The sequence below is a fragment of the Aethalodelphis obliquidens genome, unplaced genomic scaffold (genome assembly GCF_003676395.1).
Source record: "Aethalodelphis obliquidens isolate GAN/ISIS:26980383/991018 unplaced genomic scaffold, ASM367639v1 scaffold8, whole genome shotgun sequence".
NCBI classification, from domain to species: domain Eukaryota; kingdom Metazoa; phylum Chordata; class Mammalia; order Artiodactyla; family Delphinidae; genus Aethalodelphis; species Aethalodelphis obliquidens.
In genome coordinates, this window is record NW_020837952.1 from 47,682,871 (window position 1) to 47,707,375 (window position 24,505).

Below are 24,505 nucleotides of genomic sequence, written 5' to 3' on the forward strand. Positions count from 1 at the left end.
AAATAATAAATGCTGGAGAGGGTGTGGAGAAAAGGGAATCCTCATACACTGTTGGTGGAAATGTAAGTTGGTGCAGCCACTGTGGAAAACAGTATGGAGGTTCCTCAGAAAACTAAAAATAGAACTAGCATATGATGCAGCAATCCCACTCCTGGGCATATATCCAGAGAAAACTATAATTCAAAAAGATAGGGCTTCCCTGGTGGCGCAGTGGTTGAGAGTCCGCCTGCCAATGCAGGGGACACGGGTTCGTGCCCCAGTCCGGGAGGATCCCACATGCCGCCGAGTGGCTGGGCCCGTGAGCCATGGCCGCTGAGCCTGCGTTCCACAATGGGAGAGGCCACAACAATGAGGCCCGCGTACCGCAAAAAAAAAAAAAAGATACATGCACCCCTATGTTCATAGTGGCACTATTCACAATAGGCAAGACATGGAAACAACCTAAATGTCCACTGACAGATGAATGAATAAATAAGGTGTGGTACATATATACAGCACAATGGAATACTATTCAGCCGTAAAAAAGAATGAAATAATGCCATTTGCAGCAACATGGATGCAACTAGAGATCATCATACTAAGTGAAATAAGTCAGAAAGACAAATACCATATGATATTACTTATATGTGGACTCTAAAATGTGACACAAATGAAAATATCTATGAAACAGAATTACAGACATAGAGAACAGACTGGTGGTTGCCAGGGGGAGGGGGTTGGGGGAGGCATGGAATGGAAGGTTAGGGTTGGCAGATGTAAGTTTTTATATATGGGATGGATAAACAAGAAGGTCCTGCTATATTGCACAGGGTATTATATTCAATATCCTATGATAAACCATAATAGAAAAGAATATTTTAAGAAAGAATGTATACATATATATGTATATATGTATAACTGAATCACTTTGCTGCACAACAGTAATTAACACAACACTGTAAATCAACTATACTTCAATTCAAAAAAAGAAAAAAAGAAGCCAATTTCCCTGGCAATGCTAATGTCAGTTAATGTGGAATCAATTCTTTCCTAAACCCTTTAAGTTTTGCAACAGGTTCAGACTAGATTCTTTCTTTAAAGGCTCAACGTTTTTCTCCTTTCTTTTCTAAACATAAAAGTTTTTAAGCATTATAGAATTCCTAGTGGTTCTCTAAGGACGCAGCCAAAGACGTTAGAATTGTGGCTTCTAGACCTTTGATCTCTGGCCCTACAGGATGGAAAGCCCCTAATTTCAAATCTGAAGACCAGGAAGGTGAAATTTGCCCAAGATCACACAAGGGTCACTGCTCAAGTCCACTCCATGATTTAGTTTATATAGCTGCTGGCATTGGAGCCTCTAAGACATGGTTCCCACCTGGGCAGCTTTCGAATCCCCAGGGAGCTGGCCACACCCAAAGCAATCACATCAGATCTCTGGGGTGGGCCCCAGCCTTCAGTGGTATTTAAAGCTCCCCTGTGAGCTGCCAGGCTGGAGACGCATGGCTCCAGCAGCTGCCCTGGAGAGGGTAACTCCCAGAGGGAGCTGCAGATCCTGGGGGGCTGCACAGTGCAGGGGCTCAGAGCACAGGCTGCCTGGATTCAAAACCCAACCCCAGTTCCTAGCTCCCTGATCTTGAGCAACTTGTTCTCCCTGCGCCTCAGTTTCCTCATTCATAAGTTGGGAACACTAATGATACCTATCCCCTAGACCGTGAGGATTAAAAGTGGCTGGTACATAGTAAGTGCTCAAGAAATGGTAGCTAGTATAAACGTAGGCCTCTTTTTTGCTGTGGATGTGGTTTCTTCAGGGATTCCTTATGACTAGCCTTTCTGGTGAGAGTTTAGGAATTACTGGACCAGAAGGAAATATAATAGAATCATAGCAAACCAGATCCCCGGGTTTTCCTCTCCCTCCCCCAATTCTGAAATCAGCGAGATGATGGCAGTGCCCCCAAGATGCTCGAAGGGGTCTTGTATTAGGATTTGCAAGTGGAGAACCTGAGGCTGGACCCAAGCAGGCAGTTGTTAATGACAGATTCTGCCAACCCCACTCTCCTGATGCCTTTACATTTACCTTTTTCTCTGGGTTTCCATCCCTCTGCATCTCCTCCACCCGGGACAGTAAAATGGACCAGCTGCTCCTCCTTCAGTTTGGGTCCTTGTGTCTGAAAGAAACTGTAAACACCGCAAAAGATGTTTTAATTTAAGGGAAACGTGCTTTCCTTCCTTTTAAGATGAAACATAGTGAAGTCTTAAAGACTTTTTCAAACAGTCCCTAAATTTGGTACTTCAGCTAATTACAGTTGCCTTTTTTAAATGTCCAAATTAAAAATAGACATCTAAGTGAGAACACAGGACACAGCCCAGAGCCTGTAGCCATGTTCACGGTTTCCTAGAATCAGCCTTCCTCTGACCTAATTTATACTTTTGGGAGATCAAAGGGAGGTGAGGGGAGTCGAGGTTGCAGCTGGAGGTAGACCTAGGAGTTGCCTGGCAGCAGATGACGAACTTGGCTCTGTGTTCTATAATTAAGAATAGCTTGAACTGGTGAAAGATGTTAGATTACAGTCCTTTCCTCATAGTGTAAAGATGTGGTTCTCAAAGTGTGGTCCTCAGACCAGCAGCATCAGCATCACCTGGTGTAATGGGCTGAATTGTGCCCCACCCCCAGTATTCATATGCTGGAGTCCCAACCCCCCAGTACCTCAGAACATAACCGTATTTGGAGATAGGGCCTTTAAAGAGGTGACTGAATTAAATCGAGGCCATTAGGGCGGGCCTAATCCAGTAAGACTGGTGTCCTTATAAGAGGAGGAAGAGGACTTCCCTCGTGGCGCAGTGGTTAAGAATCCTCCTGCCAGTGCAGGGGACACGGGGTCAAGCCCTGGTCCAGGGAACATCCCACATGCCGCGGAGCAGCTAAGGCCGTGCGCCACCACTACTGAGCCCGCGTGCTGCAACTACTGAAGCCCCCGCGTCTAGAGCCCATGCTCCACAACGAGAAGCCACCGCAATGAGAAGCCCGCGCACCGCAACGAAGAGTAGCCCCCGCTCGCTGCAACTAGAGAAAGCCCGTGCACAGCAACGAAGACCCAACACAGCCCAAAATTAAATAAATGTACTTAAAAAATAAAAAAAGAAGAGACACCAGGGGTAAAGATGCACAGAGGGTTGAGCATGTGAAAAGGCAGCAGGAAGGCAGACGTACGCAAGCCAAGGAGAGAGACCGCAGAGGAAACCAACCCTGCGCACACCTCCAGGACGCTGAGAAAATCCGTTTCTGCTGCTGAAGCCACCCAGTCTGTAGTATTTTGTTATGGCAGCCCTAACAAACTGACAACCTGGGAACTTGCTAGAAATGCAGATTCTCAGGCCCAGTCCCAGACCTACTGAATTGGCAACTTGGAGTGGATCCAGCAAACTGCATTTTAACAAGTCCTCCAGGTGACTGCCGTGCAAGCTCAAGGTTGAGAACCATTCACATGAGGTATTATTGGTAATACCTGGCAGAGCCAGCCCACAAAAAGATGACACGTGGTCGGAAGTACGGGCCGGTCTGCTGAATATAAACTTTCTTTTAGTAGGTTCTGGAGAAGTCCCACTGGGATCTTTAAGTGGGACGGTGTGTGAAAGTGCTCTGTGAATGCTGAAGGGCCCTGTGGACACAGGTGGTAGTGACGCGTGCTACTCGTCTCCCACCAAGATAGAGACCCTCTGAATATTCCAGCATGGGCACACTGAATCCAAGAATCTCCCTCCTCGAATGAATTTCTGAGTCCCTAACACTGCGCATATTTTCTGCCCCAAGCAATTGGAATGCTACTTCTTTCTGAGAACAAAAGCAAGGAGACTTAATCCCGTTTCCCCTTTTGTCCCTGCTACCAGGAAGCCCACCACCAAAGAAGATCCTCAATCACAGCCCTTTTAGTATATTTGTTGTTTCCTCTTTCAGTTTTATGCTACACGTATGTCCTTTGTTATGGTCTCTTCAGATACCTTTGAGAAAGGAAAGAAGAGGGGAAAGAAAGGGAGTGAAAAAGGAAAGAGATTGATCTCAAGCTCAGATAATTATCAGAAAAACAAGCTCTGTTTGTAAAACTGATACAGCATGGTCGGAGAAGACAGATGTTTTCTTTCCCTGGCGAGGGAGCAAGCTGCTCACCAAGGAAATGCTCTTCACTCCCTCCTCTTCCTGGAAAGATGTCAAACTGATACTCAGGGAACCTGTTAGTTGCTGAAGAGTTGGGACCATTACAAAAGCTCCTGTGAACCCTGACTGGGGACAAGTGTGGAAGTGACATGACCAGTTCTGCATTTTCTTTAAGGTTAGAAATCACTGCTTACCTGATTACAATTTCTAACTTGTGGTTGGTCCTAATAACAAAAATGGAGATCTCTGCAACAGCCCAGGCCGCCATCTGAAATCTCTCCTGCCCCGTCCTGGCCATGATGGTGAAGAATTCTTCTCTTCCCTCTGACCTGTCCAGGGCTCCCCTTAATCCAGGTTTCTTAAACCAAGATACAAGGGGGTCCACAGATATAGCTCCCAGGGATCTGAGTTCCGAGAATTGTATTAATTTTGTATTTTTATTTTGTATTCTTATTTGTATTTTGAAAAAACGTTAAAGCATTTCTGGATTGTCAGGGCCACACCTAGTCCTGCCATGTGAAATTACGGCACACGTATTCATTGATGGTCTTGGTAGTCACGTGTACCTCAATTTTTATTGTCTTGGGCTCATTAGAAATGGGCAGAGACAAAAAATATATAAATGACGCATTTGGACCAAGCAAAGGTCAAGTGATATGAGAGGGTGCTGGATTTTACAGTAACTAGAAATGAGAAAGCAGTGGGAAAGGTGAGCGGCACATACAGGAGGAATGCCACACTGCAAAGAGCCTATCCCGGCACAGACGGCAAGTACCCTGTACGTTTCTAGTGGGGCTTTGGTTCCAGTAAACATCATCATCCGTCAGGTGAATGTTGTTCATTTGAATGTTTCCATTTGTTTTGGTCTTCTCTACCTAGTTTTATATTTTTGCATATTTTAGTACCATTATACTTTAAATAAGTTAAATCAACACTAGCCTGAAATTGTTTTAAAATAAAAACAAAATATTTTGTTAAAAGAAAATCAACACTAGAGGCCTGGGTGAATTCCTTCCTCTGAGAAGGAATTGGGAATATGTCTCAGGATTGAGAATATGCCTATTCTCTTGATCTGTGCCCCAAAGCCCTCCTGAGGGAAACTGTGCTGCCTCCTTGCAGCAGGTGCACCGTTTGCCACCTAAACTGCCGTGGAGAAGGAGGAAATGGAAGAGAAAGTAACCACAATAGCACATTCCAAAGCCCCTTTGAGTTATTTTCTGTCTCTGCAATTGGATGTAAAACGACGCTGTGGTATCGTTTCCATTTTTCATGGCTCTGCGGTCCTGAGTGCAGTATTATCTGACGTGCTACCTCCCTGGGGATTCAAACGGCCAGAAAATTGTCTCCAACTGAAAAAAGCTGGGGGGAAAGAAGGAGGACCCCTTGTTTCTCTGCTCATTTAGCCATTTATTGCCTTCAATACTGTCCAGTAGTGATTCAAATGGACAAAATTGACGGGCCCTTTTTCCTTCCTAGTCCTATTTCCTTTAGGACAGTTCTGGTTTGGGTTTGGTTTTTTAAGTGGCATGAATGCTCTTCTTAAGGTGATGAATACATCTGTTCAGAAATCGCAAAAGTCAGAGTTTTACCATTCAAACTAAATATTAATTGAACTCCATGACCTAGGGCTGGCCTGCAACAAAATTATAGAGCTGGTGAAATTTGTCTTTGAGATTTCTGGACTTCTTTCTTGGATTTTTTTTTTTCTTCCTTCATGAAGAATGCATAGGGACTTCCCTGGTGGCGCAGTGGTTAAGAATCCGCCTGCCAATGCAGGGGACACAGGTTCAAGCCCTTGTCCGGGAAGATCCCACATGCCGTGAAGCAACTAAGCCCATGCGCCACAACTACTGAGCCTGTGCTCTAGAGCCCGCAAGCCACAACTACTGAAACCCGCGTGCCTAGAGCCCGTGCACCGCAACAGGAGAAGCCACCGTAATGAGAAGCTCGCACACTGCAACAAAGAGTAGCCCCAGCTCGCCGCAACTAGAGAAAGCCCGCTCTCAGCAAGGAAGACCCAACGCAGCCAAAGATTGATTGATTAATTTTAAAAAGAATGCATATATGTTAACTGCCTTCAGTGTACCATGCCTTGTCCAAATTCTGAACTAGACTTGATCTTATTGTCTAAATGCCAACCCATACTTTTTATTTGATTTAATCAACACCCCTGCAGGGTAGGTGGCACTATTCCCATTTTGCAAATAATAGAACCGAGGCTTAAAAAGTTAAGGGTCTATATCATCTCACACCAGTCAGAATGGCCATCATCAAAAAATCTACAAACAATAAATGCTGGAGAGGGTGTGGAGAAAAGGGAACCCTCTTGCACTGTTGGTGGGAATGTAAATTGATACAGCCACTGTGGAGAACAGTATGGAGGTTCCTTAAAAAACTACAAATAGAATTACCATATGATCCAGCCATCCCACTACTGGGCATATACCCTGAGAAAACCATAATTCAAAAAGAGTCATGTACCAAAATGTTCATTGCAGCTCTATTTACAATAGCCCGGAGATGGAAACAACCTAAGTGTCCATCATCGGATGAGTGGATAAAGAAGATGTGGCACATATATACAATGGAATATTACTCAGCCATAAAAAGAAATGAAATTGAGCTATTTGTAATGAGGTGGATAGACCTAGAGTCTGTCATACAGAGTGAAGTAAGTCAGAAAGAGAAAGACAAATACTGTATGCTAACACATATATATATGGAATTTAAGAAAAAATAATGTCATGAAGAACCTAGGGGTAAGACAGGAATAAAGACACAGACCTACTAGAGAATGGACTTGAGGATATGGGGAGGGCGAAGGGTAAGCTGTGACAAAGCGAGAGAGAGGCATGGACATATGTACACTACCAAACATAAGGTAGATAGCTAGTGGGAAGCAGCCGCATAGCACAGGGAGATCAGCTCGGTGCTCTGTGACCACCTAGAGGGGTGGGATAGGGAGGGTGGGAGGGAGGGAGACGCAAGAGGGAGGAGATATGGGGACATATGTATATATATAACTGATTCATTTTGTTGTGAAGCAGAAACTAACACACCATTGTAAAGCAATTACACTCCAATTAAGATGTTAAAAAATTAAAAATAAATAAATAAAATAAAATACACATGATACCAAAGTTAAACAGGAAAAGATTAAATCACAACCTCATTAAACCTAGAACATGAGACACAAAGCAAAAAGTTTTTTAAAAAGCAGAAAGGCAAATAAATGAAATAGCAAATAGAAAAATAAGAAAAAAATTGTTTTTTGGAAAAGATACACAAATTTAATAAACCTTGAGCTAGACTAAGAAACAAAGAGAAGACTTAAAATCAGAAATGAAGGGAGAGACATTAGAACTGACAACACAGAAATAAAGGGATTATAAGAGATTTTATGCCAACAGATTGGATAACCCAGAACAAATGGATGAATTCCTAGAAATGTACAACAGGCCAAACTTAAATCATGAAGAAAGCCAGCACCTACACAGATCCATAACTAGTATGGAGAGTGTATCAGTATCTAAAACCTCCCCATCAATTAAGAAAGCCCCAGGACCAGATGGTATCACTACTGAGTTCTAAAAAACATTCAAAGAAGAATCCTTTGAATCAAGTCAGTTCTTCTCAAACTCTTCCAAAAAAGTCATACTAGTCTAAGTGAGAGTTACATATAAAATAGTGGTTTCTAAAGTAGCTGATTACCAAGATCATTTGAGAGTCTTTTAAAAGACAGAGATTATGAAATATCTTCCCCAGAAGTTATGATTCAAGTCAAGGCCTTGATGTCAGTATTTTAAATATCTGACTCTGATGCAGAGTCCAGTTTTCATTGATGTGATCACCTCTTAAGAACTGTTGTCTCTTGCTAGGGGAATGGTGGTCAGGTGCTGACCATATGTGATACTTCAGGTCTTCTTCCTTCATCTTTCATCTTGTGATCTTCACAACCTTTCCCCATTTTCAAGCTCTATTGAGATATATCTGGATTTACCTAAGAAGAGTCTTTCTGAAAATCCTCCTCTAAAATCACGACTGGGTTTAGGGATGGCTTCTTGGGGTACTTCTTAGACCTTTTTGTTGTCTATCATAGGAATTGACCCTGTTTCTCTAATCCATTGCTTTAGAAAAACTACGGCTCTTTCTTTTCATAACTATCTTTCTCTTGCAGTCTAAAGCCAAATAATACAGAATCTTCTCCTTCCCATACAGTAACTAAATAGGAATGAACACAGTTTTGAGTTTATTGTCTGTTTCCTTTTTAAGGGTTTTCACTAATAATAAGTAGAAAGCAAAGAATGAAACAGAGTTCACCAACATTTTAAGGTCCGCTATCCAAGTCGTCTTTGAAGTGTAACCGCTAAAACAATCTTCATTCCTCCCCTTTAACTTCAGAGGAGTTAAGAGACAGCCAGGCAAGACTTCTAGCTAATATTTTGTACTTTAGATCAATGTGTCACTACTCTTTAACCTCTTAGATCCCCTTTTTTACACTCATCTTTGATTTTACCGTAATTCACATAGGTGGGGGCAAGCAAATATGGCTCTGTGGGCCCTTGGCTTGAACCAGGGAAAAAGACAATTTATCTTAGCAAAAAACTAGAAGAATGATACAGGTGAACTTATTTGCAAAACAGAATAGAGACACAGACGTAGAGAAGGGAAGTATGGATACCAGGGTGGAAGGGGAACTGGGATGAAGTGGGAGAGTGGGATTGACATATATACACTACTATGTATAAAATAGATAACTAATGAGAACCTACTGTATAGCACAGGGAACTCTGCTCAGTGCTCTCTGGTGACTTAACTGGGAAGGAAATCCAAAAAAGAGGGGATATATGTATACGTATAGCTGATTCACTTTTCTGTACAGCAGAAACTAACACAACATTGTAAAGCAAATATACTCCAATACAAATTAATTTACAAAAAAAAAAAGTTAAGGGTCTTGCCCACGCCTAGGTCTTCTGATTGCAGATCTTACCCACTTTCTACTTAGTGCTCTAATACCCTTTCCTTACTCTTCTATGTAAAAATATTATATAATGTTACCCTCTCTTATACATTTATATTTTATAACAATTTGCTCAAAGGTATGGGCTGAAGGCTTCATTCCTGTATTAGTTCCCTAGGACTGCCATAACAAAGTATCATAAACTCAGTGGCTTAAAATAACAGGAGTTTATTCTCTTACAGCTCCAGAGGCTGGAAGTCTAAAATCAAGGTGTCAGCAGGGTCACGCGCTCTCTGACGGCTCCACGCGTACACCCTTCCTTGTCCTCCCCTGCTTCTGGTTGTTGCTGGCAGTCCTTGGCATCTCTTAGCTAGTGGATGAATCACTCCACCCTCTGCCTCTGCCATCACGTGGCCTTCTCTGTGTGTGTCTCTGTATTCTCTCCTTATAACGACACTAGTCATTGGACTAGGACCCACCTTAACTCAGTATGACTTCAGTTTAATGAATCACATCTGCAAAAAAAACCCCGTATTTCCAAATAAGGTCACATTCTGAGGTCCCCCATGAATTTGGGGGGATCACTATTACCGCCTCTATTAAAGAACGTTCTGACATCTGTGAACAATTGGGAAATTTCTTTAGCTACAGAGGGGCTTTCCCCCTTTCCTATCAAGCGTCCCTGAAGAGATAATTAACTGATTCATTCATTCATTCAACAAATACTTAGTGACCGTCTACTGTATGACTGGCACTATTGCAAGCACTGGAGCTACAGCCCTGGAAAGAGAAAGTTCACACTTCATGGTACTTGCATTCAACAGGGAGAACCTTTTGCCAGTGTGGTATCAAGGTGTGGCCGAAAGGGCAAGAACTACAAGGCTTCATAATAGGCTCCAGAACTGGCTCGTCCTCACTTCTAACACGTTCTGCTAGTCTGAGCAGGTCACAGCCAGCCAGAGTCAAGGGGCTAGAGAAGTAGACTCGACTTCTTGAAGGGAAGAGTGACAGTGTAGGATTGTAAAGGGGAATGACCGTCGAGAGGGCAGTGACGACTCCTTTGAGATTTCCCCCAGTTGCCTGTGAGACTAAGGTAGCAAGAGAATCTCCTGTTTGCTCATGGAATTTTCACATTAGCACTCTGTCTTGGTTTGCTTCCTTCCCTTGAGTGTGGAAAGTTCCAGTGGTGATTGCATCTACTTCAGAGAATTGCTGGGAAGATTAAAGATAATGTATTTCAATAACCTGAAGGTGTGAAGGTGCCTGACACAGAGTAGCTCCCCCAGCTGTCTGCTGTTGTCTCATACCAGCTCATGATCACCAACACCATCATCGTCGTGGAAACCATGAGAGAAGACAGACACAGAGCCCTAAAGCAAGATGTAATGACTTGTCTCCATTGGCCACCAGGATATCCCTCAGGTCCCCCATAAACTCATCAGTGTCCCTAACTTAAGCCCATCCCAATTGCCCTATGCATATTCTAGAATGAATTGTACAGATTGCGGTTCAGAGTTGGAAACACAAGGCCAGCTTCTTGGGTCCCACCCAGGCCCTTGGCTCCACTGACTTGCCTGTGCAGGTGGCTTTAGGAGCGGGGGGCTTTCACTGATCCCTCCACATTACCTACTCTGGACCACCCACAGTCCAGCCTGGAGAGGGCAGTGGCTCTGTGGCTTTGGGTCCCTGTGAATCAAGTGGTCGCCCGACTTGAGAAAACCAGGCGTGAAATAGACGGGGCAATTGTGCTGTAAAGGACGCTCAGTGGGGAGGGTGTTTAGAGGAGGGAATGATTCTTCCACTTGTGTGGCCGGAGAGTGTGTTGGGCCTTCATGGATTATCCAGTTTATACCCGCAGAAAGGGAGAGGGAAGAATCCCAGATAGGAGTGGCTGGGCCCAACAGGAAAAGAGTGAATCATTTGTTTCTTTGGAGCTTCCTTCAGTTCTAAAAGGGGGAGGAGGGCTTCCCTGGTGGCGCAGTGGTTGAGAGTCCGCCTGCCGATGCAGGGGACACGGGTTCGTGCCCCGGTCCGGGAGGATCCCACATGCTGCAGGGCGGCTGGGTCCGTGAGCCATGGCCGCTGAGCCTGCGCGTCCGGAGCCTGTGCTCCGCAACGGGAGAGGCCACAACAGTGAGAGGCCCGCGTACCGCAAAAATAAAAAAAAATAATAATAATAAAATGGGCAGGAACGGGAATGAGGTGGGAAAAGTAGGTTGGTGCTGGACTCTGAAGGACCTCAGAAGACGAGCATGAGGACGGGGACCCCATTCATTCCGGGGTCAGGGATGCAACCATGTCATCTGCAGCCCCAGAGTGGCTATCCCATAGCCCTGGTGCCCCAGTCTCTCTATAACTTTAATCATAATATTAGTATCTTTGATATTTAAAAGAAGACCCATACATCTGAAACTAACACAACATTATAAATCAACTATGCTCCGATATAAAAGAAAAAATTAAATTAAAAAAAAAGAAGAGCACATTACACATCCAGGAGGGTAGATGGAGGCATGGCGTTAAGCCAGACAACGGTAGGGTGCCACCACTCCACTGAAAGTCTGTGGGGTTGGAGACCAGGATGGCAGCGCACCAGGCCAGTGTGGCCTCATGTTGCCTCTTCTAGGTAGACTGTGAGAACTAGTTCAGATTGGGAGCGAACGGCCTTTAGGGGAGAAACCTTTGCTCCTAGAATTCAGAGGAGCACACAGCTTTCCCCTTTGGCCCCTACTGAGGCCGCCAGCTCTCTGGCCTGGCGCCTCCTAGGCTGTGAGCCCTTTAGGAAAGGGTTATATCTCCCAGGGGTGCTGGGCAGAGTGCCTTGTACTTTATGAGGTCTGGACACATGTTTGAATGGATGGATCAGTGGGTGAATATGGGGAAAAAAGAGGAAAAGCTCAAAGATAATAAATGTAAATACCCATATATGATGGTTCCAAGTGATATATAACCCAGACTTAAACTGCCTTTTGCACCAAAGCAAATGTATTGACTGATGCAACAAAAGCCTAGAAGCTGGGGGTCTGGTTTCAACGTATGGAGCTAGGTATTCAGATGATATCACTGGGAATACATCCCCTTGTCTTTCTGCTCATCCCTCCTCTGTTCCCTTCATTCCCGGTCTAGTTCTCCCTGCATGGTGGTCCCTCCTCCCTGATCCCAAGCTCCAGGGTGCATGCTCTCAGCTCAGCGAGAGGAAAGGGAGCTGAAAATGAAGGAAAGCAGGTTCTCAGATGAAAATCAAGGCACTGGTACTGAGGAAGCAAAAAGCAACAGGTGTCCACAGTGATAGGCTTGTAGAAAAACTGGATCCCCTTGCTTTGAAATAGATCAACAAATGCCAGAACTCCATGCTTTTCTTCCTGCCTTAATCAAGAAGACTGGAGGCCTGGACATCAGATTAGAGTGGAAAGTGGGCAGCTTTGGTTGCCAGGCAGACCTGAGTTTGAATACTGACTCTCGCTGTGTGATCTCTCTTAATATTTCTGAACCTCAGTTCCGTTTTCTTTCCAGCTGGACTGTCAGCTCCCTAAGGGCAGTTACCTTGTTGCACTTTTTCATTACCGCACCCCCAGCATGCTACCTGGCACAGCCGCAGGTATTTGATATTGTTAAATAAATCAGTAACGGTTCGAGTTTGTTGTACAGAGAAAAGAAAAACTGTATACGTGAAGCTCTGATAAAATGCCTGGCATGTAGAGGGTGATGGGTAAGTTACAGAATTGGTCATTATCATTACTGTCCAAAGGAAGCATGGTGGAACACAGAACCGAAATAGTCCCGACAGCTGATGGAGAATTGGAAAGGGAGACGGGCCATTTAGGTTGTCAGTGGCTGCCTTGGTGGCCCGCATTGGCCATCGTGTCATGGATGTGGCCCAGTGTAAACATCCCACACAAGTACTGAGTACTTCTTCTTCTTGTGTCCCCTCTGCAGCTGGAGCTCTCCAACACGGCCGTCCTGCACCAGATGCGGCGGGACCAGGTCACAGACACGTGCCGGGCCAACAGCGCCGTGAGCCGCAAGCGGCGGGTGCTGACCCCCAACGACCTGAAGCACCTGGTGGTGGATGAGGACCACGAGCTCATCTACTGCTACGTGCCCAAGGTGGCGTGCACCAACTGGAAACGGCTCATGATGGTCCTGACCGGGCGGGGCAAGTACAGCGACCCCATGGAGATCCCGGCCAACGAGGCGCACGTCTCGGCCAACCTGAAGACCCTGAACCAGTACAGCATCCCCGAGATCAACCACCGCTTGAAAAGCTACATGAAGTTCCTGTTCGTGCGGGAGCCCTTCGAGAGGCTGGTGTCCGCCTACCGGAACAAGTTCACGCAGAAATACAACACCTCCTTCCACAAGCGCTACGGCACCAAGATCATCAGGCGGCAGCGCAAGAACGCCACGCAGGAGGCCCTGCGCAAGGGCGACGACGTCAAGTTCGAGGAGTTCGTGGCCTATCTCATAGACCCGCACACGCAGCGCGAGGAGCCCTTCAACGAACACTGGCAGACCGTCTACTCCCTCTGCCACCCGTGCCACATCCACTATGACCTCGTGGGCAAGTATGAGACGCTGGAGGAGGATTCCAATTACATCCTGCAGCTGGCGGGCGTGGGCAGCTACCTGAAGTTCCCCACCTACGCCAAGTCCACGAGAACTACTGATGAAATGACCACAGAGTTCTTCCAGAACATCAGCTCAGAGCACCAGACGCAGCTGTACGAAGTCTACAAACTCGATTTTTTAATGTTCAATTACTCAGTGCCAAGCTACCTGAAATTGGAGTGAAGGGTGGAGGTGGGGAGAGGGGCGAGAATCGTGCTTTTTAATTTAAGATTTTTATTTGTCAAAAGAATTCTATGGATATTGGGTTATTTTGTAAATTAATATTTGTTTGGGGATGATGCTGCGAGCAGCATAGTGAGAATTATTTAAAATCCTTAGTAGGGAAGGACGGCTGTCTTTGCAGGGCACTAGGATGGGTGTCCTTGTTTTTTAGACATGAATCCCCCGACACTTTCAGAGGTTTCTTTGTGTTCGGGTGAATTCCATGAATTGTGCATCCCATAAATTCTAATTAATGTTATTTATAGTTATTTAAACATGGTCTCTGTATAGATTTTTTTTTGTGGCAGCAAGATTCTAACGTCTTTGCAGAAGAAATCTATGTTTCGTTCTGTGCTTGCAGCAGCTCGTGCAGGGGCATGAATGTTCTCCTTATTAACCGCTCAGAGAGTCACTGTGATAACAACCGTTGTGCTGTCTGTTGATACCACCGTTCTTGAAATTCTGCTAGAAATAAATAGAAAGAGGCTCCTTTGCAAGGGACTGATTCCAAACTGATTTCAGTCGACCCAAACGTTCCTCACACGAAAGAAAAGTGATTTTTCTTTTTTTAACCCAAGGAGAGAGCTGATTGTAGCTTTTTTTTTTTCCCACCAGACTTAGCAATCTGGTAGAATAGGCTTTTCTACAGAATTTTTTTAACTGGCAGTGCCAGTTGTGATGAAGGTGAAGTGGCTGTTGCTTTACATTCAACAAGTATTTATTAAGCAACTACTATGTGCTAGGCCTAATTCTAGACCCTGCGGATAGAGCATTAAACAAAACCAATAGTCTTGGCCCTCAAGAAGCTTTACGTGGACGCAGAGTATCCAGCTTGACAGTTAGCAAACCCCTGGTATTCATGGACTTAACATGAGGTTTGCACTATTCACGAACCACCCCAGAAGGTTCAGGATCCCTACAAATTTGCATTTTTCTATGGCCCAAATTTGAAAACCACGTGCTTGGAACAGGCCACTTAACTTGGTGAGTAATCCAAGCCCATTGCCCAACATAAGAGATGACAAAAATGTTTCCTGTCATGTGCCCACTCCAATTTATTGGTAGTATCTATCTGCCTTTAAGCCCCAGAACAGATTTGCCAGGCACAGCATGGAAGAGTGCTGTGATTGATTAGTGATGTCTGCCTTGGGTGAAGGAAAGAGAATATTCACCGACCGTCTCCTCCTGTCATTTCCAGCCCAGCTTTAAGGTCTCCACCTAGAAGTGTTTTTTCTACTCTTTGCCATGTAAAAGATTAAAATTTTGTGGCAGGACTCAGACATTGGAGGATTTGCAATGGCCTGGCATTTCTACTCCTTGTGAAGGTCAGAGGCGGACTATTTGTACACTTATGCATATCCGCTCCTCCAAAGGCCAAGAAACCATCGGCCCCTTTGCAACCACCAGCAATGATCAGCAAGGACAGCCTTCTGTGATGGTAACCCATGCCATTTTCCTCTGGAAGGCTGGAAACATTCCATTCCCTGTTCCTTGCTAATGAACGTCTGCACATGCTTCTCATTTCCAATGCCTCCGCTGAAGTTTGAGCCACATCCCTCTTACAGCTAGTGAATGAGTTGGTAGCAGATACTGTATATAATAATAATAGTTCTAATAATAGGGGGAGGGGTGGGATGGGGTGTGGGTAAGTTTTGCTTTTTGTTTTTGATGCAATGTATAGAACAGAGGGGAGAAGAATATTCTAAACGAACAAAAAATAATTTATTCACAGAAGCTATTAAAATTGTATTGTAAAGCTCACAGCCAGCTCAGTGAGCGGCAGCTGTCATGTCTCACGGAGGAAATTATTTTATTGAATGTGAGTGAGGTGTGCGCTGGAGAGGGTGGCCGAAGCTATTTATAAGATGGTGTGTACCTTCTTCTAAGCTCTCTCTCCTGTGCGAAGGGCACGTCAACTGTACCCTTGACAAATAGAGATTTATGCAATGTGTTTTACCAAGTAGAGTGACAGACTTCAGCTGTCCTTGGAATTTTTCCTGGACCCTGTTTCCAGGCAGGGGACACTGTCCTCAGAAACAAAGCTTCTGCTAATGAAAGAGGTTTCTGGCATTTCCTGATAATGTGCTTCAGAGAACACAGGTTCTCCCCAGACACAAGTTGGTGTGATGCAAAATAAGGGTTTTGTAGTCAAATATCCTTGGGAAACAGAGTGAAGTCCATTTCCTTTCTGCAGGACTTTTCAGAGCCTTGAATGTGTGCTGTGCATTGTGAACTCCCAAGAGCATCACTGATGGAGTCGGTGGCATTTCCTGACCTTCTCTGAGCGGGATGCTCTATTTTGCGGATCATCTCAGAGAGCTAGCGTTCCACTGAATATTCTTTGGCTAGGTTGCTTTCGCACATCTGAGGTCTTCAAGGATAAAAAACTGCTTCCCTGACACCCCGCTTCCAAAAACAAAAAACAACAATAAAACAGCACCACAGTCTCCACCTGGTTTGTAGCAATGAAGGTACTTTATCAAATGAATTCAACTTTTGCTTAAGTGCAATGGTTCTAATCCTGGATATTACATAGGCCACGATTCCCTCCCTCCCAAAGGGAGTGCCCGAAGAGTCTTGGGTGGTGCTGACAGAAGGAGGGATGGGGGAGGGGCACAAAGCCTCAGTTGGTCCCCCTAGTGCTCAAGCCTAAGGTTGCTCAGTGCAAGCCAAGAGAGCTCAACCCTTGCTGAATGCTCCTTCGATTCTATAGTTTGGAATTGTTCAGTGTTCTTTTAGTACTTCAAGTGGAAATTCACATGGATTTCCCGCATTTTGCATTTCCACATCTCCGTCTTTGATCAGCTGTGATGCCTTCATTCGTCTTCTCGCTCTAGTGGGAAAGGGTGTCCTTCAGGGGACGATACTGCGGTATGGTTCGGCAATGAGGGGCTCTTTCTTCTCGTGTTTTGTGTTCATAGTTTATTTCCTAATGGCATAAAAACTTTTTAAAAAAAAATCAATTCAACTGTTTTTGCAGAATGTAGAAAGTACTCTGTGTCCTTGGTTAAAAAGAATCCATGGGTGAAAATGTGCCTGGGAAACAAAAGTTCTTGGTTCTTTCGTTCCTTTTCCTTTTTTTTAAAGAAGACTGTTTGAAAACGCTTTCTATTGCATGCTTAGCTGGAGAAAAGTATAGGCAGGTGTCCCATCTTCGAGCCACTTTTCAGAGGTGCTGCTGTGTTTTCAAAACCAGGTACAAAGTTGTATTTACAAGGACATTCCTGCTTAACCTGTCCCTTTGGTTGGAAAACTGTAGAATATTAGCCACAGGGTTTGAATTCCTGCAGCTGCTTCAGACCCTCCCCCTTCCCTGCCTTCCCAGCTGGTCTGGGAAGAAGGGCAGTCTGCTGACCTGTTGGTGTCTCAGAGGGGACCTTCCTTCCCACCTGTCCACCAGGTGAGTTTCACGGTCCTGCCTGTTCAGCTGTATGGCACAGGACAGCAGCGGGCAGTGGAAACTTCGGTCGGACCAGTGTCCTGGTGGCAAAGGCGTGGAAGCACCACGGTCTGATCCCTACTGGTAGAAAATTCCCAGAACAAAAGCGAGTCCCTAACAACCTTAGCTGGTGGGGTCTGGACCACTGCTGAGGTAGTGATTGCAGAAGTCCCTGTTCTAACCTGGCCAGAAGCCGAGGGACTCTGACCCTGATGGGTAGGGCTCAGAGCCGATTTCTCACAGCCTGACCATCCCCTACAGAGACACGCAATCTGAGCTGCCCCGTTCTGTGCGATCCTGGGAATGAGAATCTCTTGCCCACTCATGTCAGCAGGACTGACCTCATCACTCCCCCAAAGTTCCCACAACAAGTATTTCCTCCAGCCTTTTCCATCACAACCAACTGGACCCTATGAACGGCAGCAGGATCTACAACCAGCTTGACCTTCGGCCGTTAACGGGCGAATTTCAGTCTGTTACCCTTTGTCAGGTACAGAAGGGGCTGCCCGTACTATTTTCTTAGGAGCGTGCTCAGTGTGGCATATGGACATATAATTTAACATCTTTGTGGAGTGTGATTTTCTTTTTTTACATATTTGTGTGCAGTAGAGGGCCTGTTGTAGAAAACTCTCCCTGTATCTTACTGTACTGTTCAAGAAAGCTGAATTCCACATTGCCAACAAAAGCGTGAAAATGTTCATGAACCTTCTTCCAGGAAAAGCCATTCAAGCCTGATTATTTTTCTAAGTAACTTCAATTAAATTGAAGAAAGAAAAGAAGCTTCTCTCTGTGTATGGTTTGTTCACGGCTCACTGACAGAGGACTGCAGAGGTGGGGTGGGCTGGGCTGTGTCCCTTAGCACGTGCGGGGCCCTGCTCACGTGTATCAGAGGATGGAGTGGGAGAGACGCACATGCAGACCGCATTGCAGTCTTGGCCGTGGCAAAGACCTCCATAGAGCCGAGCCCTTTCTGTTTAGTGGATGAATAGAAGCTTTCTTCATTCCTGTTTTGTCTGTAAATTCTTTGTAAAGCGATGCATTAGAAGGCCCGCCCTGATCATGTAGGCTACCACCCCCGTGAAAAATAAGGAAACAGGCCCTGAAAGGCTAAAGGGCGTTGGTGGCAGAGCCAGTATTCAAACTTAGGTTGATGTGCCTTCAGAGTTGTGGCACTCGACGACACGCCTCTCTTAAGTGCCTGTCTTTTGTTCCGAAGTTGTAGACCTGCCCTTCAAAGCCCCGATTTTCCGATTCCGAATCCATTCCTTTTCTGATGTCGTATATAGCTTCTTTCGTTTCCACTGATGGACATTTTTAGCTTTACTGATAAGAACTATTTATTTATTTGTCAAAGAAGAAATCATCTCAAAGTTGTACCTCTATTGTACCCTAATTTTAAAAAATGTATTATGTAAACATTTTGACATGAGAATACTGAATTCAAAGATATGTCTCCTTTTTCCTTTTTTTTTTTTTTTTGCAGTACGCGGGCCTCTCACTGCTGCGGCCTCTCCCATTGCGGAGCACAGGCTCCAGATGCGCAGGCCCAGGGGCCATGGCTCACGGGCCCAGCCGCTCCACGGCATGTGGGATCTTCCCAGACCGGGGCACGAACCCGTGTCCCCTGCATTGGCAGGTGGACTCTCAACCACTGCGCCACCAGGGAAACCCTATGTCTCATTTTTCATCCATGCCGGATATGGTATCTGATATGTCCACTCACCAGCTGGTTCTCACCACCAGTGGCCTGGCTCCCACCCATTCCTGGTGTCATCACTGTCCTTGCTCTGGTCCCCTTTGGTTGGCAAACGGCCAGACCATGGAGCTTAGTTTTCTGAAATGGATGGGAAATGTGCTTACTTTTTAATGTGGCGAGTGGCTGTGACTGTTATGGCCTGTCCCTGTCTCACTTGGGACACTAAATGCACTAAACGTCAGTGGGAAGCAAGGCTGGATGAGGACACCCCCAGTCTTAGTTTACTCCCCATGGAGTAAGACTGAAATGCCCTCTCGTCAGTGGTCAGCTAATCTTTATTTCTCATGATGCCACTGGTGCCCTCTGGCTGACGCTGCAGAAGCTACAGAAACCAAGGGGCCTGTGGCCCAGAACACTGCCAGGGCCAGAGGTTATTACGGATCCACCACCAAGTGAACAAAAATAGTGTCAGGAAGAATCATGAGTATCCAATGCCGAAGTATCCTTTCTTGGGAAGAGCGCTCCTTTCTCAAGTCATGTCTGTCCTACATTTTGGTGTTCAAATAACTTTTATAACGGTAGCTATTAAGTGATATTAGAAAATACAAATACTGGCAATTTCATGTCAGCCCCCAAAGTCATTTCAAATATTTTCTCAGAAAGTTATGATATCCAAAAAGACCAGGAACCATTAGCCAGGAATGCATTTGAGGGGGCAGAAACCTGAGAGATTTAGTGGAGAACAGCACTCTGGGGAAATCCTTCCTGGGAACAATTCTGAGCTTTGCACAGCTGGTTCCCAGACTCCTGCTGGCACACCGTGGGTCCCTGGAGTCCTGGGATGACTTACAAGAAGTTGAAGACTGATCTGGTCTACGTTCACCTGTAGGGAGTTTATCAGATATCTTGGTTCTGGGGTGATGGACATTTCCAGTATAAAACAAAAAAGGGACTTTCTAGCAAGACTGACGTGAGAGAAAAACCCAGCCAAACAACCAACCTTTTCCCTGGTCCACAATCCTCTCCTAGAGCCAACCTCATCCCAATATCATAACAACCTATAGATAGAACAGCATGGAAGCAGCCTGCTGATTCCGAACACGTGGCTGGCTGAGAACTGCTCACAAACACAGTGCCTCAGTCTCTTTCTCTTTGAAACAAGAAAAACGGCAACATCTGAATTATGCCAAAGTTGAGATAAATAAGAACCCCTGAGGTTGCTAGCCCCAGTTCATCCACCAAGGAGTTGTTTATAATCTAGAGGTAATCACATCCTGTTTGGGCCTGTTTGCTCATCTGTAAAATGACAAAATTGAGCTATATCTGTGGTTTTTCAGGTTTTTTTGGGGAAAAAAAAGAGCCTCAAAACTTTCTGTGTGCTAAACACTCGTATGTAAAACAGATGAAACAGAGATGCTGTGATTGAATAGTTTGAGGCCCAGCTGAGCCTCTCCTTTTCTGTAAAATGCCTGTGGACCTCCAGGGAACCCTAGGATTCTAAGGAACACAGTTTGAGAACCACAAAGTTAGATGACCTCATCCTTTCCAGTGTTGACATTCTCTAATGATCTACCCAAATGCTCCTCTGTGGCTCTTTGTGGCTTTCCGCCAGAGGTCAGTTAGCAATTAGACGGTACCATGGAAGTAAAAACTCTTTCAAAAAGGGAGTTAAGGCAACAGCATTGAAATGAGATTAAGATGGAAGAAATAAGGAAAAGAAAAATAGAAAGGTAGAAGCAGCTGCAGGAAAGAAATAGCTCACACCCAGATTTAAGATGGGGAACCAAAGTTTACACTCCTCATTTTCAATGATCTACCAAGAAAACACTGGCTCCAAATTCCTACAAATCTCCACTAATTTGAAATACAAGACGCTGGAATGAAAAACAGTCTATTAATCTGCTTTTTATTTTTCAATGTTTGTTTTTAAAAATAATAGAGAGTCACGTTACGGGAGAATAGCAAGGGCTTCAGATTTCACGGTTTGGAAGAGCCCGCAGCTAGAGAAAGAGATTTTTTTGTGTCTGCATCCAGCCTTGGACCTTTACAGGATAGACTAAGCCAGACACCACTTTGTGCCTGGAACCAAACTGGCAGCAGGATGAAGGAAAAATGTCTAAAGAAGAAATGAAGGAGGAGGAAGGACCTCTGACTGTAGGAATGAGGCCTGTACGCTGAGTTTCTCTGTACAATGAGCACAGACTCAACTGCGGGTGGCTTGGAATTGTTGGCTTTTCATGTAGTCTTTTCCAAAAATATGTAGCTTCATAAACGAAGTCGACCACAAAAGTGGCTAACTTTTATTAATTTATATAGTTTACTGCGTGACTTGTAATGCATTAAATGTCTCCATTTAAACCTCAGAACAACCAGCAAGGGAGATATTTTTTGTTTTGTTTTAAGCTAGGTTTTTTTTTTCATTGAAGTATAGTTGATTTACAATCTTGTGTTAGTTTCTGGTGTACACAGGTAGATACTTTTATTCTTTTTACAGATAAGGAAGCAGACGGATCCTTTAAATGACATGCCCCAAATTACTCATCTAATAAGTGGCAGAGCCAGGATTCAAACCCAGGTCTGGTTGACTCCCTAGCCCACTGGAATTAGTAACACCGATGGGCCAACAGGGGAGGGGGCCAAATTCTGGGGATGATACTGCTACAAGCAGCCATTAATGAAGAGACATTACGACTCCGGCCAAAGCGCAAAATCTGATTAAATACAATCAAAGGGAGGATAAAACAAAAGAGCTGGAAGACTAAAAGGTTAAGCTTCAGACTAAAATAGTCACAGAAAACTACACGAGCAACTTAAGTTTCTGCCAGTGTTCTTGATGGGAACAGCTCAGTCCCCTCCTGTTTCGCCTTTCCTCTTGCACCACTAGTCACACTCACAACACTTCTGACACCAGATGTGTGTGGGTTTCCCCACAGCAAGCCATTCCCTGTGACACCAGCGGGTGTCCTACAATTTCACTCAATTCTGACACCATCTGCCTGGAGATAACATCAGATCCCACAGGTTAAGGCCTCACTCCTACAAGACTGCTCACCTGCCGCTCCAAGTCCAATCCCAAGTCCAGGCTGTCACTTGTGCTTCTGACAGATCGGCTATAAATCAGGGGTTCCCACCACCCCTTCCTCAGGTTCAATTAATTGGCCAAAGCGGCTCACAGAACTCAAGAAAACAGGTTCCTTATTGTTTATAAGTTTCTCATAAAAGGATATGATAAAAGACACAGATGAACATCTAGATGGAGGAGATGCATAGGGCAAGGTATGGGAAGGGACTCGGAGCTTCCACGCCTCTCTGGCCGCTCTCCCAGCACCTCCACGTGTTCACCTACCCAGAAGCTCTCGCAGCTCCACACTTTGGGAATTTTTTATGGAGAGTTCATCACGTAGGCACGATCAATCATAACTCCATTTCTAGCTCCTTTCCCCTCTCTGGAAAACAAGGCATGGGGCTGAAAATCCCAAGCTTCTAACCGTGGTCTTTCTGGGGACCAGTGCCCCCACCAAGAGTCACCTCATTAGAACGAAGGACACTGCTATCACCCAGGCAATTGCAAGGGATTTAGGAGCTCTGTGTCAGGAACTGGGTCAAAGACCAACTATTAGGGCTTCCCTGGTGGTGCAGTGGTTGAGAGTCTGCCTGCCGATGCAGGGGACGCGGGTTTGTGCCCCGGTCCGGGGGGATCCCACATGCCGCAGAGCAGCTGGACCCGTGAGCCATGGCCGCTGAGCCTGCGCGTCCGGAGCCTGCGCTCCGCCATGGGAGAGGCCACAGCAGTGAGAGGCCCGCGTACCGCAAAAAAAAAAAAAAAAAAGACCAACTATTAGAATAAAAGATACTCCTAGTGCTCTGATCACTTAGCAATGCCAAATGTTTCAGGAGCTCTGTGCCAGCAACTGGGGCAGAGACTCATATTTATATTCTGTATCTTACCAGAATGCTAGACCAATTATCGACAAATTTGGACAAACTATTTAGAAAGTTTGGACTTCAAATGAAAGCCAAATGGCAAAAGTGAAATTCAAATCGGGGTCTCAGAAGAGTCCGTGAGTCTAATGCATGGAACGCAAAGCCATAAGTATTCTGATGGTCTAGGCAGACAGGTTAACGTGGGCTTCAAATATAAACCCCAAATCAAGTTTCAAGGGCAGCCATTCAGGACAAAGATGTATAGCAACGCTGCACAGTGCACCCTGGGTGAGCAGTAGTAGGATGAATGACCTTTCTGAGCAACGTAAAGAGGCTAGACAAACACAGGCCAAGAGAGAAAGGTTGAAGGGCAGGTGGGAGTGTCTTGGGGCAGAAACGGCTTTGGATGTCTGCATGGTTAGGCTCCCTGCAGACGTGCCCGCTATTACTCTAACCCCGGGGCAGATCTCCTGTAAGCTGAGTCCTGAGCTTCCCCACCCCTTCTAAGAGCCTGCAGCTGTCAGGGGATACACTCATTCATTCATTCAAACGTGTTAAGCGTCTGTCTATATTAGACCCTCAGCAGGATGCTGAGAATATGGGAATTCTTATAATTCATAATCAAGTGGAGAACACAGGAATGTTAACAGATAGTTACAACATAGCCAAAACATACATGAAGATGACACCTCAAGCTATCCCTGGGAAAGAAGTGATCCAAGTCCGTTGCTGGAGAAAGAGAAAGGTGAGGGATTAGAGCAGGGGTGATTTTGTCCCCCAGTGGACAGACATCCACAACAAAGAAGTGTCTGGCTCAAAAATGCCAAGATTGGGGAACCCTGAATCAGAGAAATATTAACTGTTGGGGAGGGGGCAGAATCTATGGTTTTTCGTAGCTAAATGGATGTGTGGGTGAGGAGAGGAAAATGAGGCAAGGAAGAGTGGCACGTTCCCAGCTTGGCATACGGTCGCTGGAGACTGGGGCCCTTCATGGAGATCAGGTAATCAGGAACACGTTTCTGGAAAAGCTGTATATTACTTGGGAGCTTGCTAGAAACACAGTTTCAGGCCCCACACTAGCCCTCCTACGTTTTAAGAAGCCAGGTGATTCATATGCACGTTCACATTTGAGAAGCATTGGTCTAGAGAACCAGAGACCGTCTGAGACAGAGCTGTAGCTGTGGGGGAGAAGGGGTCATCTTACATTATTGCTTATTTTTCCAGCAACTCTGAGGCATGAGTATGATCAGAACAACTGTGTCTGGTTGCACAGGTTGTGCACTGCACAAAGTCGCCTAGTTGAGGATGGGGCTGATATTTGACACTTACCCTGAAGAAAGAGATGCATTTTTCTTACCCTGATTGCCAAGTTACCCGTGCAGGGGCTGTGACCACGCAGAAGATGTACTGTTCTAATTTGCACAATAGTCGTATGGCCTAGCAGTGGCCCTAGATATAGTACAGATCCACATTGCCTTATCTGCAGTTTTTAAATCTACAGAACCCTGAAAACCAAAAGGTTTT

General features: G+C 45.3%; 1 protein-coding gene across 6 annotated transcripts in view; it reads left to right on the top strand.

Moving 5' to 3' along the window:
• The window catches only part of CHST11 (carbohydrate sulfotransferase 11), a 286,712-nt gene extending 268,584 nt beyond the window's left edge, over positions 1 to 18,128 (top strand). For all 6 annotated transcript variants that reach the window (XM_027107408.1, XM_027107409.1, XM_027107410.1 and 3 more), the window contains one exon: positions 13,029 to 18,128. In XM_027107408.1, coding sequence (XP_026963209.1) covers positions 13,029 to 13,883 — 855 coding nt within the window. In that variant the 3' untranslated portion in view covers positions 13,884 to 18,128. The remainder of the gene's footprint in view (positions 1 to 13,028) is intronic.
• Positions 18,129 to 24,505: the final 6,377 nt, after the last annotated feature.